This window comes from Ranitomeya imitator, chromosome 4, assembly GCF_032444005.1.
Source record: "Ranitomeya imitator isolate aRanImi1 chromosome 4, aRanImi1.pri, whole genome shotgun sequence".
Classification (NCBI taxonomy): Eukaryota; Metazoa; Chordata; class Amphibia; order Anura; family Dendrobatidae; genus Ranitomeya; species Ranitomeya imitator.
The window spans coordinates 606770545-606785366 of record NC_091285.1 but is presented as its reverse complement, the minus strand read 5'-3'; the positions used below and the strand labels follow the sequence as shown (position 1 = coordinate 606785366).

Sequence of the window (14822 nt, the reverse complement as noted above, 5' to 3'; positions counted from 1 at the left end):
CTTGGCCGGACCCGAAAACGCTGCAAGCCGCGTTGAAGGTCCATCAGAAAAAAAACGTTATGTGACAAACGCATACCAATTTAGGGATGCGTCACGATGCGTCAGACAATGCAAGTCTATGGGCGCGTTAGTATGTGCGTTACATTGCGTTTTTACTACTTAAAAACGAGTCCGTTAGACGGACACACCTAGCGCAATGTGAACCCAGCCTTAGTGTGTTATACTAGCTAACTGCTGACCAGAACTGTTGCTCAAGGAGTAGCAACAAGGAACTTAGCTCTCCATTCTCCTATCTGCTGCTTTAAAACCATGGTGAAAAGTAACAGTTTAAAAGAGGTTGTCCACTCCTTTTACACTGGTGACCGATCCTTAGGATAGGTCATCAATGTCTCATCGACTGGGGTCTGGCACCCCCACCGATCAGCTGTTATCGGTATTGGCGGCCACTGGCTGTAATTACTCAGTTGCCGGGCTGCTCCATCTTCTGGTAGTGGCAAATCAATAGGAGGTGAATGTGTAGTACCCTGCGGCGGCCACTTTCAGAAGACTGAGCAGCTCCACAAGTGAGTATTTCTGGCCGTCGGTCGCTGACACCAATAGCAACTGATTGGCGAGGGGCGCCGGGAGCAGAGCTTTGGCCGATCAGACATTGATGACCTGTCCTAAGGATAGGTCATTATGTAAACCTCTTGAAATAAAAACAGTGCCACAGAAGGTGTCAACATCCTTTTTAATATGACAAAATGTTTAGGTTATCACATCTTTCTTTGGGGTTTCTAATCAAACTTTTCCATCTCAGATGTTCACATTTCTAAACTTTCTTTTCAGTATTGTTGGAGATGGACTGGATTTAACTTTGGATTTGACTTGTTGGTCACATACACGAATCGCTACATAATTTTCAAGAGGAACACCTTAAATCAGCCATGTAGTGGATCAGTCAGTCTGCAGGCTCAAAGGAACATTGCATTCAGGTACGATATGGCGCTTCTGCCATCGAGACGCAAGGAATAAAAAAAAAGTTGTGTTTGCGATCATAAATACAAATTACTACTAGAAGCTACTAGTACTTTTCTTCTGAAGTCTAGACTTGTTAGTTATTTCACATTGCAAAGTTTGTCCTTAATCTCAAGATTTAAGGAACACTTAGTTGAGAATGAAGGCCAGCAATGAGGGAACTAGTAACACTAGTCATGGAGGTAGGTCCCCGATGCCTTCAGGACGCCCTGCTCTCCTTCATGGCAGGTCTTCCTTTTAATGTGTGTATAGGGAAAGACCATTCAGTCCAGCGGATTGGGGTGTAGAGAAGCCAGCGGGGCGCTGCCTTTGTGACTTGCCACCTTAGTCACCTCATCATTGACCCCTATCTTCAGCTATCCTTTCTCTGACATGCCACAGCATTTCAGAGCAGAACATAAATGTTTATTATGCTGAAGCCGGTCTCTGGTTCATGCGTCCGGTGGCTTAAGCAGCATGAATTAATAAATTATAATCGCTGCTTTATTGAGTCGTGATCGAGATCCTGTTTGTAATTATGATGATTATTATTACTGTTGCAGATTTTAGCTTTCAGCAGAACTATCAGCTCTCAGATATTGTGGGGAAATTACTGTTTTACTTGGGACATACAGCAATCATTATCTGCATCATCACAACAATTGGGCTACAAGGAAGGAACTAAAACAAGCAAAACTGGGAGGTCACACAGTACAGACAACAAATGGGCTACAAACATTAACAAACTAATGGTTATCATCGCATTAACGGTTATTAACTCCCAACAGCTACTGAGACTTTAGACTAAGGCTTTCCTGCTTTGGTATATAGACCATCATGCACATTAGATTACCAATTACCATTTTCGACGGTACAGACTGATCTGATTGGTGAGGGAGGGCCTCTTGAGTTGAAAGTTAGCCTGTATGGAGGAGCCAAAAAACAGGCAATCCCTGCATGTGTTGTGGCTATCGAACATCCCCGAGACATGCAGCCACATGGACCCGAACATATTTTTCGAAGACTCTCAGCACCCGAGCATGCTCTGATAACACTTTATATGATCACGTTCCCTCATCACTAATAGAGAGCTGTGGCACGTTGAGAGCCACAGACTGGTATATGCTGGGTAAAGGACCCACATTATATTTTGTTTTTGTTTTTTTTGTTTTTTTCATCTTTTTACTTTAGTCCTGTAAACGTCCATTGTATTCACAGGTTACGCTTGGTGTCCTTTGATACAAATGGTAAAGTAATTTGCAGTCGGACCAGTGGCTATCAGATCCTCAGCCTTGAGAAAGATCAGGTACGTGTTACGTTCGTTGGGTTGCGTTAAATAATCCAGATCTCCAGTCGTGTTTTCTAAGGAGGTTGTGCTATAAATAAGTATGGAGGAGAATCTGGCTTGCCATAATGAGATCACCGGGGAAGGGAGATGGACAGTGACTAGAGACTAGTTGTTAATAGGACTGTAAATAGCATTTTCTTTGCAAGGACCATATCCGCTCACAGTCCCGGTGTGTTTATTACCACTTCATTTAATCAGTACTAAGCAGTCACTTGAGAGTAAACATCTAATCAGTCATTCATGCATCTGTGAAATATCTTGTTAGTGCAGATTCTTTTTTTTTTTTTCAAAGTGGGAATTTCATTTAAATAAGTGAGTCTATATAATTGCTTTCAAAGTGACATCTGTTTCTGCTACGCTGCAAGTAATAATAACCATTATTTTTCTTTTCTTTATTTCCTTGTTTACAAGTTCCGCTCAAGGGCTTCTGACGTAATGCTGGTTTATACTGGCCGATGGCGTCCGTTAAACGCCTGCCAATCGGCTAAACATTTGCTGATTCGCGGTCATTTAATAGCCTGTTTTAGATAAGCCAGCCGTACATCTGATGCATACAGAACAATCCGTAATAGATCGTTTTGTGCACATAGACTGCCCTCCACACACATGCACACTCGGCATGGCCAACTGTGTGTGCATGTGCCAAAATAGTAAGGGGATTAGCCACAGGCAGACAACACAGCTGGTGACTTATCTCATAAAACGAGTATGCCCAATTGTGGTCTCCATTTACATCTGTCTTTTGGGGATGGTTGGAGAACCTCCTATTCTCCATACACCTTACTTGGTCGTCTAGAAAAAAAAAATAGCATACACTTTTTTTTCCCCCAATAAACGCCTGCTATCAAAATTCCTTTGTGCCTGTACAGTGGGATATGGCACATCTTTCTGTCGAACATTAGCTAGATTGCACACAGGCTTGAAAGGGTTCTTCAGAATTACAAAATTGATGGCTCATGCTTTGCACCAGGTATCAAACTATTGGGGAGTTTGACTCCAGGCACTGGAACAACATCTATCATACATTTATGAAATTTCCTGTGTGTATGCTTTAAAGAGGATATTTCAATAGTTTGAGCATGTTAAACTATCCACATCATGTTATAGTGTTTTCAGAACTGAGTAAAATGTAATTCTCCTCTCTGTTGTGGAGTTAATAGCTTGTAAACTTTAAGTTTAATTTTGTTATAACTTAACTTGGTGTTACCAGAGATTTGTCTTTGGGGGCGTGTACTTCTTCCCCTGCATGAGGCTGACCAATCATAAGGTAAGTATGTAGCGTTTGTTTTTTTACTTTTTAGGATGGTAACCAGGGTAAACATCGGGTTACTAAGCGCGGCCCTGCGCTTAGTTACCCGATGTTTACCCTGGTTACCGGGGACCTCGGATCGTTGGTCGCTGGAGAGCTGTCTGTGTGACAGCTCTCCAGCGACCAAACAGCGACGCTGCAGCGATCCGGATCGTTGTCGGTATCGCTGCAGCGTCGCTATGTGTGACGGTACCTTTAGTCTTCAGGTAACCCCAAAGGAAAAAATCGCATGGGGCTAAATCTGGTGAGCGTGCTGGCCAGTTCACATCTCCCCTCAAAGAGATAAGCCGTCCAGGAAACATTTGCCTCAAACAATTCATGGTAACCCTCGCTGTGTGTGCAGTGGCACCATCCTGTTGGAACCATGTATCCTCTAGTTCCATTGCCTCAAGAGCCGGCTGAAAATAATCCTGTATCATAGACAAGTACCGTTCGGAGTTCACAGTTATGGCACGACCATTATCCTGAAAAAAGTAAGGACCAATGATGCCTACTCGTGATATGGCGCACCACACAGTGAAAATGAGGTGAAAATGTGCCTCATCAGAAAAAAACACAATTGCGTCACGGGGTATCGTTGCTAACATGTCTTCACAAGAGGTCCGCCGTGTCAAATAGTCCCATGCTGACAAATGTTGGACCACGCACATTTTATACGGGTGAAAATTCAGTTCATCATGAAGAATCCGGTGGAGAGAACGTCTTGAAATGCCAAGAGCAAATGATTGCTTCCGAGCAGAGCGTTTCGGAGATTGCAGTACTGCTGCTCTAACTCTCTCGATGTTTTGTGGTGTTGTAATCCTTCTCTCAGGTCCCCTTCGTACACATGACACATTCCCTGCTGTTCTGAATGCATTCACCCAATTTACAATTGATTGCCGTCCAGGAACACGTCCGCGTGGAGGAACAGCGAATTGTAAACGAAAAGCACGCTGCACTGTAATGATCGAGTGGGCATTTGAAAAATACGCTTCAACACAAAATGACCTCTCCTCACGTGTCCACTGCATGATGGCAACTGAAAGGCAGAGGAATACAAATCTCCCATCAGCCTCTGTAAGCCACACCCACTCTCCCCTCTCTTCGACCGACAGTGCCGCCACAGCATGCAGTGCAAAAAAGCAAATTACCGCGCTCCACCCTGTAGTTTTTATATGCAAATGATGCTTTTTGATAAGAAGGCTTGCTATACAGTGTATTGAAGTGTTACACTGACATGGGTTTTTTCATATTCACTTGACACTGGATTTTGGTGAACAAGGAAACAATAGCATTGCTTCTGACTGATACAGAAGTGAGGCCCCTCTCCTGTAATTAATGTCAGCCATGCAAACAAATGTCAGATCTCCAAATAAAATAAAGTGTGCATATGACTTTCTAATGATTTTAAGAAATTATTTTTATTAGGCACATACTAAAATCAGCCATAACGGCATGATAAATAGATGATAAAGAAGTTTACACAAGAAAGCAGAAGGTGGGTAGCTCAGCACCCCAAACGTCCAACTCTCCATAGAATACGTGAAGAGCAGTAGATTACAATACAGAGTCACTTCATTGGCACCAGAGATGACTGTGTGCAAGTTACCCGTATTTTACGGACTATAAGACGCACCGGACCATAAGACGCACCCCAAATTTGGGGTGAAAATTGCAGAAAAAAAGATTTTTTTATAAGATGGGGGTCCGTCTTATTGTCCGAATTTACAGTATCTTACCTGAGGGCTGGCGGTGGCAGAGCAGGGTCACAGGAGGCAAGGTGTCGGCAGAGGTGGGGTGATGCTGGGATGAGGAGGTGCTGGGATGAGGAGGTGCTGGGATGAGGAGGTGCAGTGAGAGGTATGGCGTGAGAGGGGTCCCAGGCTTACCGTGCAGGCAATGCAGGCTTACCGTGGCGGCAGAGGTGCGGTGGCAGAGGTGCAGCGGCAGAGGAGGCGCAGTAAGCGGGGTCCCTTTCCCCGGTATGGTGATGCAGCAGCCCGGTAAGCAGCAGAGCTGGGTGAATCCTGTTGTTATCGGTGGGCGCGGCCATCTTCCTGAGGCCGCGCGTGTGCAGATGAAGCTCTCTGCTTCCCGGGGCTTCAGGAAAATAGCCGCGGGAGATCGCGGCGGCCATTTTCCTGAAGCCCCGGGAAGCAGAGCGCTCAATCTGCGCACGCGCGGCCTCAGGAAAATGGCCGCCACCACCGATAACAGGATTCACCCGGCTCTGCTGCATACCGGGCTGCTGCATCACCTCACCGGAGAAAGGGACCCCGCTTACTGCGCCTCCTCTGCCGCCACACCTCTGCCACCGCACCTCTGCCGCCACGGTAAGCCTGCATTGCGACTATTAGACGCACCCCACATTTTCCCCCCTTTTTTGGGGGGGAAAAAGTGCGTCTTGTAGTCCGAAAAATACGGTATGTCATTATTTTAGAATGCCACTTAGGGTTTACAGATGCCCTTGTATTCAAGGATCTTGTTGGGGGCTATCACAGGTCAGTGTGATATGTAAAGCTTAGATGGCCACAAATCCTGTCCTAGGATCTTAATTTGGTGTCTATCCTGGACGTCTGACTGTACATTTAGTGATGCAGACAAACCTGCATAAAATATTGCTTATTTTCTATTTTACTTATACAGCGCTATATACAATGGGGAAAATAAATATTTGATTCACGGCCAATTTTGCAAGTTTTCCCACCTACAAAAAGTTGAGAGTTCTGTAATTTTTATCGTAGATACACTTCAACTGTGAGAGACAGAATGTAAAAATCTGAAATAAGTATTTGATCACCTACCAATCAGCAATTATTTTCTTTCTCATAGACCTGTTAGTGTTTCTTTAAGAGGACCTCCCACTCTGTACTTATTACCTGCATTAATTGCACCTGTTTGAGCATGTAGACCGGTGTCTTTTTTACAGATGAGTTCAATCACACTCCAACCTCTTCACCATGGCCAAGGCCAAAGAGCTGTCTAAGAACACCAGGGACAAAATTGTAGACCTGCACAAGACTGAGGGGCTATAGGACAATAGGCAAGTAGCTTGGTGAGAAGGCAACAACTGTTGGCACAATTATTAGAAAATGGAAGAAACAAGATGTCTGTCACTCTTCCTCAGTCTGGGGCTCCATGCAAGCTCTCGCCTCATGGGGTAAGGATGATCCTGAGAAAGATCAGGAATCTGTACAGAACTACAGTAAATTACCTTAAGAGAGCTGGGACCACTGTCGTGTATGGAGGAAGAAGAAGGATGAGTACAACCCGAAGAATAACGTCCCAACCTTGAAGCTAGGTGGGGGTATCCCCATACTTTGGGGGTGCTTTTCCGTAAAGGGGACAGGATGACTGCACCGTATTGTAGGGAGGATGGATGGGGTCATTCATCATGAGATTTTGGCGAACAACCTCCTTCCCTCAAAGCATTGAAGATGGGTCAGGAGTTTGGAGGCTGCTGGCTGGCCGGTGTCAGTAGAGATATTAATGTCACTCAAGATGATGGATAGAGAAAGTGAAGAAGTCAGGAGGAGAATTGGTCAATGAAGGCAGTGGCTGAGCTCGGTGGTCGGTATATGACAGCCATTTGGAGATTAGAGGGAGAGTAGATACGGACAGAGTGAACCTCAAAAAAGGAAGCATAAGGGAGGGTTGGGGCTTGGATAGGGTTGAAGGAGCAGTTTTTGGAAAGAAGGAAACCCTCTCCTCTGTCATATCTGTTGCCAGACCGAGGAGTGTGGGTAAATTGGAGGCCACCGTAACTCAGTGCAGCAGGGGAGGCCATGTCATCATGGAAGTAAAGACATCGTGGAACTTGTTGCAGACGGAGCGGGCATTCCAAAGTGCTCCAGAGAGAGGAAGCAGGGGGGTGGAGGTCAGTGGCACATATTTTAAGTGTGAGGCATTGCGGTAGTTTTTCTTAATGTGAGAAGGATAGGGGTGATAATTAGTGGGATGTATGAGATGGGCAGGATTGGGGGATACGTCGCAAGCAGCGAGAAAAAGCAGAGAAAGGTAAAGCAGGTGGGTGAATGAGAGTGATCGGCTTATATTATATTTTAGTCGGAGAGGTCTGAAGGAAAGGAGCAGGTCTGCAGATGAAGCGAGGTGGGGGTAAGAGAGAGGGAGAGATAGTTATTTGGTTCGAGGGTACAGGGGTTTGGGGATAGCGAAGGAGAGTGAGGATTTTTATACTCGTTTTATTGAAGGATTCCACAAAATAAGATAACAAACATATGATATCATAGCATAGTATCAAAACAATTCACATCTCAAAATTAAATTGACATAGATATGACCGAATTCCTTCAATAATAAAGTATACAAACAAACAAAACTTAACATTCAGTATGATATATTTTGCCAAGCCCTGCACTTCCTAATCAACTAGTCTTCAATGAATGTTTAAGAAAAACTCGTATCAAATCAGATCATGATAGACACTTGTTAGTTATCCCACATGGATCATCACATTCTTAATCTAGAATAGATATACACATCAGGGGGGACAATACCGCGAGATTGAAGAGGCCATAGCTCCAGGAGCCAGGTGCGTCAATGGCGAGTCACACCACCTTTCCCAAATTTTCTGAAATTTTTGGGGACATCCTCTGTTTTTGTATAGTATGTTCCCATAAGGAATTACATAATTCACTAGTTTCTTCCATTGATTAATCAAAGGGGATTTCCCACCCATCCACCTCGGTACTATAGCTTTCCTAGCCATGAATAGAGTTTCCCTGAGAAATATTCTATCATGGTGGACCCACATCTCCTCATCCACACCCCCTGGAATGCACAATTCTGGTCCACATTCGATCGGTATCCCCATTATGCGCTCCAGTGTATCTACAACCTCACTCCAAAATCTCCGTGTAATCCTACAGTTCCAAATAAGGTGCCAAAAATCAGGCCCGGATTCCCCACATATGTGACATTCATCGGTCGCTCCTCTACCAAATTTATGTAGTCTACTTGTGGTCAGATAGGATTGGTGAAGGATATACAACTGTATTAATTTATTATTTGCAGCAGGTGATACCATCGTATGTGCCTCCAGGATATCGCTCCATTGACCATCAGCAATTAGATGGAATTAGGTGTTTCCACCTACTCTCCACAGCGAGCTGAGTAGATGCAATTTTAGAATTTAGCAAAAAGGTGTAGAGGGAAGATATTACTCCTGTGGGTCCGTGGGTCGATAGTATTCCTATCAGTGGGTATTTAGATATTCTCATTCTAGGATACAGGAACTGGTACATTATGGCATGTCTTAATTGCTAATATCTATAAAAATCTCTATGGGGAATTCCAAACCTGACATGAATTTGTTCAAACGATAATAAAGTTTCATTTCCAAAAAATTGAGCAAGTGATGTCATTCCATTTTGTTTCCAGAACACCGGATCCTGTAAATCCTGAAGGTGCCGAAATTTGGGATTATACCATATCTGAAAATCCCCAATTTGATCAGTGAATTTCAAAATGCGTTTACTTTCTCGCCAAACCTGTATTGCTAGGTTATGCGCAAAACAACAAGCCCTGGGGTGGTCTATATGAACCCTCCAACATTGCCCACGGGCAAGAAATGTACGAGATGGGCTACTGCATTGTTAAGTTCACTATGAGTTACCCAACATTTTAAGCAGCGCAGCTGGCCAGCCAGATAATGCAAGTATAAGTCAGGGACAGCATATCCACCTCGGTTTTTAGGCCTCTGTAGGGATCCCATACTTAATTTAGGTCTTGATGATCCCCATATAAACGCTGCCAAACGCTTCCTGAAGAAACTTTTAGGGATCTTTAATGATGTGTGTTCCAGCATATATAAGCATTTAGGGAGAATTATTTTAATTAATCTTTATTTTTATTTTTATTTTTTATAATAATAATCTTTATTTTTATATAGCGCTAACATATTCCTCAGCGCTTTACAGGTTGCACACATTATCATCGCTGTCCCCGTTGGGGCTCACAATCTAAATTCCCTATCAGTATGTCTTTTGCAATGTGGGAGGAAACCGGAGTACCCGGAGGAAACACACGCAAACACGGAGAGAACATACAAACTCTTTGCAGATGTTGTCCTTGGTGGGGTTTGAACCCAGGACCCCAGCGCTGCAAGGCTGCTGTGCTATCCACTGCGCCACCTTGCTGCCCTCCAATTCTTCCCTCAGCAGATAAGGGTAGTCAGGACCATATCCCAAACTTAATTTTCATCAGATCCTCCACAGGGTATATATTTATCCCTAAGATCTCTAACTGGATTTTGATTAATCACGATGCCCAAATATTTAAATTTTTGTACCACCTTTAAACCACGTAACACGGGTACAGTTATGTTATCTATTACTGGCATAATCACAGACTTACTCCAATTAATTTTAAGGCCAGATAGTTCCCCAAAACAATTAATAAGATCAATTGCCCTTGAAAGAGACTGTTCCACTCTCTCCAAAAAGAGTACCAGATCGTCAGCATAGAGACCCACCTTATCCTCTCTAGAATTAATCTTAATTCCTTCCACCAGAGGTTCCTGTCTAATTGCAAGCGCAACTAGCTCAATTGAAAGAGCAAATAACATTGGGGACAGTGGGCAGCCCTGTCTGGTTCCCCTACCCAAGTCGAAATAATCCGACAGCAAGCCATTAACAAGAATATTAGCTCTGGGCTTATAATAAAGTAATTTAATCCACTTACAAAATTTGTCTGAGAAACCAAATTTCAGAAGAACACATTGCAAAAATATCCACTCCATTGAATCAAAAGCCTTTCCAGTATCAAGAGAGGCTATCGCCCAAGGCTTCTCATATTTGTGTCCTATCTGAGTTAGAGCCTGCACTCTTCTAATATTTGAGGAGATGGATCTCCCCGGCATGAAACCAGATTGAGCTTCATGTATTATGGTTAATATTACTGTTTTAAGTCTATTGGCTATCAGTTTTGTCAGTATTTTATAGTCTGTATAAAGAAGAGATATGGGATAGTAAGAGGTACATTCCTCAGCAGGTTTATCTGGCTTAGGTATTTCCACTATGGTGGCATCATAAAAGGATTGGGGGAGTGAATGTCCTGCAAGTGCCCCAGAAAGGGTCTGCATCAGAATCAGCCCTATCTGATCAAGATATCTTTTATATAGTTCTATGGGTATGCCATCAGGGCCCAGGGTTTTCCCATTACAGAGAGACATGGCTGCTTCCCGAATCTCCTCCAACGTGATAGCTGACAATAGACCGGAGAAAAGATCACACGGCAGTAGTGACTGAACGCGTTTCGAACACTAGGTTCTTAGTCTTCAGTACGGAAAGAGGCAGGTCACGTTTCCTTTTGTGAAACCACCACGGGTGTTAAATAATTAACACCCAAAAAAGTTTTTTTTAGCAATCTAAAGGAGTTTCAATGGGGGCAAAATGTTCCCCTTCTGTAGCCAACCTTGTCATGTCGTGGTGGGAAGAAAATTACATCTTCAATGTGGACAATCCATTCCTATCATACATACAATGGTACTTGAGATTCATAGATGATTTACTGTTAATTTGGAAAGGTGACACTTTTTCTATAGATAGTTTTATTTTTTATATCAATAATAACCCTTTCAATTTGCAATTTACCTTTACATGGGATAGTATTAATTTTCTTGATTTAGCTTTATCTGGAGTTCCGCAACAAGTTATTAAAACGCACACCTATCGCAAGCCCACTGCGGGTAATACAATTTTACATGCGAGTAGTTTTCATCCAAGTCATACTATTAAAGCTATTCCTTTGGGGGAGGCAACTAGAGCTAGAAGAAACTGTAATGAAGAAACCACTTTTAATAGTGAAAAAATTACCATTCGGGAACGCCTTAAGAACAGAAAATATCCTAAATGGGCCATAGACAGAGACTTTGATTTGGTAGATAAAAAATCAAGAGCTCTCCTAAATGGTACTTAAAATCAGATTAGCGATAACACTGTAGATTTAGCTCATTCCTCAGTTAATAAAACTTATGATAACCAACCAGTATTAATACTCACCTACAGTACTTTTTTAAAATCTATTTCCAATTTTGTCCACCGAAATCTAAACATTCTTCGGGACGATCCTATGGTAGATCTAATTTTGAATGACCGCATTAAAATAGTCTCTAGGAAAGCACTTACTTTAGGTTCTGCACTCGCTCCAAGTTTTTTATCTTCTAATGCTTCTAACAATCCTTCCAATTGGTTATCCACAAAAGGTTTTTTTAAATGTGGGTCTTTTCCATGCAAAACGTGTTCTTACGCTAAAAAAAACGCATTTTTTTCCTGTGCCAAAAAACAAAAAACTTTTCAATCAAAATCATTTAGAATTGCAACTCAGATCATGTGATCTGTATCCTAGAATGTACAGATTGCAATTTGCTTTACGTTGGATCCACTATACGGAAATTAAAGGAGAGATTTCGGGAGCATCTAAACAATACTGTACAACCCACTACTAGACATGTTTCCAATGCTTCGAACCATTTTATAAAAGTTCAAAATAGACGCACCTTATCATTAAAAATCTTTGCAATTGAACAGATTTATAAAAATATTCGAGGTGGGGATAGAGAACGAACTTTAAGAGACAGGGAAGCCTTTTGGATTTTAAATCTCAATTCCAGGGTCCCTTTGGGATTAAATCTCAGAAGGGAAATTATGCTATATTACTAATATTAATCAATTTTCGGCATTCTTGCTTCCTTTTTCTCCATGTATAATAATAATTATTCCATGCATTTGCTATTCTTTTTTGCTAATGTTGTTTCCTTTATCTTGCAGTTTTAGGTTTGTACTTTTAATTCACTTTTTTGGGTGTGTTAATTATTTTATCACCTGTGGTGGTTTCACAAAATGAAACGTGACCTGCCTCTTTCCGTACTGAGGACTAAGAACCTAGTGTAAACGCGTTCAGTCACTACTGCCGTGTGATCTTTTCTCCGGTCTATTGTCAGCCTTTGCAATTTTAAATTATGGAATAAAGCAATATTGTTTTTATATTCACGTCCTGGAGCTGGAAATTTTGCTTTGTTTGGTGCTTCATCCACGTCACAGCAGAGACGTCTTTTCCTTGCTCCGATGCTACAACCACAGCTTTTGGACTTCCATTGGTGAGCTGAATACCTTTTGCTTTTTTCTGATACCCTTCCCTTACCCAGCCATCCACTCAGTGAAGTATCAGAGGGATTAATGATATATTCAACTTCCAACAATTTACATTCCTCAGCCAGTCTCTGCTCCCTAATACAGGTCTCTTTTAATATATGAAATTGTAGATCTGACATATCCCCTCAAATATGCTTTGAGTGTCCCATACTATCAGCTTATCAGGAAAATCAGTATGATCTGCGATGAATACCTCTAATTGGTCAACTATTCTATCTTGCTCTCCTATAAGGGACATCCAAAATTGGTGTGTGCGGAATCTCTTGGGTCTATTGGGGCCGCTTAAGTGAAGGCATATCATCAATGGAGCATGGTAGGACACTGCCCTAAGAAGGTACTCAATTTCGCGCAGGTCAGACAATGCAGCACCGTTTCCAAATGCATGGTCAATTCTGGACAGACAACGAACAGCTGGCGTATAACAGGAGAATTCCTTCTCAAGGGGATGTTGCTGTCTCCACAAATCAATCCAGCTCATTTCCTTTATGAAAGCTTCAAGTACAGTAGTGTCTTGGCTACTAGGCCTCAAGTTTGCAGCACTCATTCTATCCAAATACATGTTAAGTACCATATTGAAATCACCCATACATATCATTTTCGCGTCAGGATATTGCGATACAAAGATCACAGCTTGATGAAGTATCTCCATCTTAGCTGGTGGTGGATTATAGACATTGAGCAATACATAAGGCATCGTATCTATAAATGTATAAATAAAAATAAATCTACCCTCTGGGTCCCTTTTAACCAGTTGAACCGACCATCGCAAAGACTTATGAACCATAATGACCACCCCCCCTAGAATAGGATGTGTGTGTAGCGTGTCTCTGCCATTGTATCCCGGGTTTATTCATTCTGGATATAGTGTCTGGTGTTAGGTGAGTTTCCTGAAGACATATTATCTGCGCCTGTGTTTTACGTATTTGAGAAAATACCATATTCCTTTTCCTAGCGGTCCCTAATCCCCTGATGATCCAAGAAAGGAGCTTAAGTGATGCCATGTGGGACCTGCAAAGATTTATTTTCAAAAATAACTTTCACTTTGAGAATCATCAAATCCAAGACATACAAATCATTTCCTGATTATAGAATATAAGTGCAGTGTTGGTTATTAACAAAATTTTCCAAAGAAGTAAAAAACATTGACCAGTAACAATCATAAAGATATAACAAGAGATGCCTATAAACTTCTCTAAACTGAAGCATAGGCATAAACGAAAGTTTCATACTTTTCCAATCAATCCAAACCACCAATAACAAGATTATCAGATATAGTGCATACCTTAAAGGGAACCTGTCGCCCCCAAAACTGATGGTGAGGTAAGCTCACCGTCATCAGGGGCTTATCTACAGCGTTCTGTAATGCTGTAGATAAGCCGCCGATGTTACCTGAAAGAGGAGAAAAAGAGGTTAGATTATACTCACCCAGGGGCGGTCCTGCTACGATGGGTGTCTCAGGTCTGGAACAGCGCCTCCCATCTTCATTCCATGACGTCCTCTTCTGGTCGTCACACCGTGGCTCTGGCGCCCTGTTGAGGGCAAAGCAAAGTACTGCAGTGCGCAGGCGCCGGAAAGGTCAGAGAGGCCCGGCGCCTGCGCACTGCAGTACTTTGCTCTGCCCTCAACAGGGCAGACAAAGTACGCCTGCGCCGGAGCCGCGGCATGAAGACCAGAAGAGGACGTCATGGAATGAAGATGGGAGGCGCCGGAGCGGACCTGAGACACCCATTTGACCGGACCGCAGCGGGACCACCCCTGGGTGAGTATAATCTAACCTCTTTTTCTCCTCTTTCAGGTTACATCGGGGGCTTATCTAAAGCATTACAGAATGCTGTAGATAAGCTCTTGATGATCGTGAGCTTACCTCCCCATCGATTTTGGGGTGACAAGTTCCCTTTAAAGCAATGTTACCACCTCACAACTAAGCCCCCACTTCCCTTCCTCCATCTCCCCTTCCCATCCCTGGTAGAATATTCACAGGGTCATTGGTCCAATCACCTAGTTTAACTAAACCCAT

At 42.8% G+C, this 14822-nt stretch overlaps 1 protein-coding gene across 8 annotated transcripts in view; it reads left to right on the top strand.

Annotated features, from left to right (window-relative positions):
* The window catches only part of GMCL1 (germ cell-less 1, spermatogenesis associated), a 196954-nt gene that overhangs the window by 167676 nt on the left and 14456 nt on the right, over positions 1-14822 (top strand). For 7 of the 8 annotated variants that reach the window (XM_069766552.1, XM_069766549.1, XM_069766547.1 and 4 more), the window contains 2 exons: positions 829-974; positions 2215-2302. The exons of the other annotated variant lie outside the window; for it this stretch is intronic. In XM_069766552.1, coding sequence (XP_069622653.1) covers positions 829-974; positions 2215-2302 — 234 coding nt within the window. The remainder of the gene's footprint in view (positions 1-828; positions 975-2214; positions 2303-14822) is intronic. 8 annotated transcript variants of the gene reach the window in all.